The sequence below is a fragment of the Mandrillus leucophaeus genome, unplaced genomic scaffold (genome assembly GCF_000951045.1).
Source record: "Mandrillus leucophaeus isolate KB7577 unplaced genomic scaffold, Mleu.le_1.0 Scaffold142, whole genome shotgun sequence".
Classification (NCBI taxonomy): domain Eukaryota; kingdom Metazoa; phylum Chordata; class Mammalia; order Primates; family Cercopithecidae; genus Mandrillus; species Mandrillus leucophaeus.
In genome coordinates, this window is record NW_012101388.1 from 3,985,730 (window position 1) to 3,988,961 (window position 3,232).

The 3,232-nt window shown below is 42.2% G+C and overlaps 1 protein-coding gene across 1 annotated transcript in view; it reads right to left on the reverse strand.

The window, feature by feature from the left end:
• SERPINB13 (serpin peptidase inhibitor, clade B (ovalbumin), member 13) overlaps nucleotides 1-3,232 on the reverse strand; it is a 19,775-nt gene that overhangs the window by 10,382 nt on the left and 6,161 nt on the right. Inside the window, exons 3-5 of the mRNA XM_011974163.1 lie at nucleotides 2,612-2,740; nucleotides 2,116-2,233; nucleotides 591-733 (exon numbers count right to left, since the gene is read on the reverse strand). Coding sequence (XP_011829553.1) covers nucleotides 591-733; nucleotides 2,116-2,233; nucleotides 2,612-2,740 — 390 coding nt within the window. The remainder of the gene's footprint in view (nucleotides 1-590; nucleotides 734-2,115; nucleotides 2,234-2,611; nucleotides 2,741-3,232) is intronic.

A 3,232-nucleotide genomic window follows, 5' to 3' on the forward strand; every position in this document is an offset into this window, starting at 1 on the left:
AGGAAAGTGAAGCTAAAGGAATGGCTCTGTGTCATCATCTGCACAGATTTACTTGTGCTCTGCAACAAATTAATAGAGCACACAATATCAAAGGACATAAGACCAAAGGCTTTAAGGCAACCAAGTTAGTTCATCAAAATAATTAACTCAATCTAAAATAAAGCCCAATATCAGAGTCTCAGAATGAGCATTTACTATCTTCCAGTATGCATTTGCTCAAATATGACTTTAGATTTTTTTAGCGGGGTGAGGGATGGAGTCTCACTCTGTTACCAGGCTGGAGTGCAGTGGTGCGATCTTGGCTCACTGCAACCTCCGCCTCCCGGGTTCAAGCAATTGTCCTGCCTCAGCCTCTCAAGTAGCTGGAACTACCGGAGCGCACCACCACACCCAGCTAATTTTTTTATTTTTAGTAGATACGGAGTTTCACCATGTTGGCAAGGATAGTCTCAATCCCTTGACCTCGTGATCCACCCACCTTGGCCTCCCAAAGTGCTGGAATTACAGGCGTCAGCCACCGCACCTAGCCATGACTTTAGATTTTATATTCCATGTGCAAGCACATCACAAAAAAAAATTAAGGAGCATACCTTATTCATCCAAAATTTCTCTTCCTTAGTATTTTCTTTCTTAAACTCCCTGTCCCATTGCCCTTTAAAATAAACTGTGTTCACCAGCACCAGCTTGGTAGAGCTACTAATAGAGCCATCTGGGAACAAGTCCTTGATTGTTTCTGTAAATGAAGAAACAGAAAAAGGTTGGCCCATCTTCCAAATGACAAGTAATATGCATGACACATATGATGCAGATGGACTTGACTGATCATTAAAAACCAGCCAGGTCAGCACCTGAGGGCCTTGCTGACAAAGGGTTCGCTGGCAGAATCGGCAAGGAGGTTCTCATTTTGCCCATCGCCTATTTATCCCACTGCATAAATTGAGGTTCATGGTTAAGAGTCCGGACTCTGGGGTCAGATGCCTCTGTTAGCATCCAGTTTGCCTCTTATCGGCTGAGGAATCTTGGGCAAGTTATTTAAACTCTCTGTGCCTCAGTTTCCACATCTGTAAAATAGGAATAAAATCTGCCTCATAGGGTTGTTGAAAGGAGCAAATGATTCAACACATGTAAAGCTCTTGGAACACCATCTCACACACATAATAAGCACTCTGTGTTAGCTATTATGCTTACCATTTAATATAGTTACCGCCTGAGATTGAGGGATTACTTATTATATTGGAGAAGGAGTTGATATTTTTGTCTGAGTTCAGCCCATCCCACAATAAATTCTAAAAAATACTGTTCAACCAACTTTTTGAAAGATCCTATTTTTTCTGCTTTTCTTATTTCCTTTCTTCAGGCCAAGGATGAGGGGGAAAAAAACACATTCTAAGTAACAAAGGTGTCTCTGATAATTGGTATAAAAATGGAATCTGAAACTCTAACACTAAAGTATCAGCTATTGCTCCCCAAGGTGAATTTCCACATTAACATTTCTCTGTGGATTTCTCATACTAGGGGATGAGAAAGGAAGAATGGGATAAGAAACTTGTCAAATCCTCTGCTGTGGGGGGGGGCTGTCGTTTGTCATTATCCCTGCACCATGCTTAAGTGAAGATGAAGACCAGGTGGCCCCAGCTGTGGATGGGAACAAGTCTTGATGGGAGAGCTGCGTGTTTCTCACTTAACACAGACAGAGAAAAACTCAGGAAGAAAGGCTCCGATATAAAGGAAAGAATGTAAACCCAAGACAGGCATCATCCCATTTTCGGGACCCCCAAGATATTGTGATCCATGGCTATGTGTAAACAGTTCTCCAGCAAGCGTTTCCATGCATTTGGCTTCATGCAGTCCCCTGCTGGCTCCCCTTGGCCTCTCCACATTTGCTGAAATTGCTCCACCATCTGCAGTGCCCTCCCTACCTCCTAGGCCCAGGCTTGCCCTTCCAACCCTGCAAAACCTGTCTCAAGTCCCTTCCCAAAGCTTGTGCATTATATGGCACCTCACGCAGTGACAAGTCCAGGGCTTCACTCACAGCAGATTGTCAAGAAGTGTTTTTTGTCTGTGTGTTTGTTTGTTTCTGGTTTTTTTGCAATGAATGACCCACCCATACTCTACCATTTGTTTTGCTTTCAACCCAGGAATTAATCTTCTTTCGACTTTCATCTGCTGCGTTTACAAAATCAACAGGTTCCAGAGATGCATGATAATATTTTTCAACATAATCTAAGTATTTCTTTAGGAGAAACAAGGAAGGAATAAAAAGAGGTTAAAAAGTCAATTTATCAATTGCCAACATCTCTAAATAAATTTATGTATACATTGGGATGACTAATACAGTAAGAGAAATTGTAAGGTCCTGGGCATCTCACATTGAGTACCTGCATGCACATTTTTATGCAGCTTATCTGGGGATGAGGCAAAAATCAGGCTCAGATTGCCAGGACTATAAAGAAGCTCCCTGCAGTTCTGAATATCTGTAGATCAGGATGGAAAAGCACCGCAGGGATGTGACCAGAGCCAGGCAGCCCGACTTCAGGACCCACAGTCCTACTAGAGCCCCTTGGCCATTCCAGAATACCACTCACAGATATGGTAAGCACAGCAAACTTACTTGAAGGAAGAGGTATGTTTTTTCTCCAAACAGCCTGTTGGCTATGTTCAGTTCATAATCATTAGTGAGTTTGCTTATTTCAGTCAAAAACTTCTGAAATTGTTGATGTATTGCTTCTGTCTTCTCAATCTTGAAAATTAAAACAAAATCTCAACAGGTTATCTTGGCAAAAGCAAGCCTAGATTCTCCCCTAAGAGGATGCGGCTGCTGGGTCTCTCCCCCAGTTTGTCAGCCTCAAGGGCGATCCCTGTGTTTGATGTGGCCCCTGGATACCAGGAGGCCTTTACACAAGTCATATGATAATGTAAGTTATGACCAATCTGAGCTCCAGAGAGAAGCCTTCTCTGCCAGCCCAACATCACAGATCTTGCTTTTATAACCCAAGTTGTGGGTTTTTTTGGTCTCAAATAAAAGTGCTCACTAAATGTTAAATAAGCTTGTTTTTAGCTCCTCACAAGATTCTAAGCATCAAGGAAAGTAAATGATTTCCCTGGACAATTCTTATCTATTGAAGTTTGGAAATTTTTTTCCAGAGTGAATAAGAAGGGTGACTCCTAATGGTATGAGTCACTCCACATCGGGCTGAAGTGAGATTTATCCTTGTCTCCAGGGGAAAAAAAA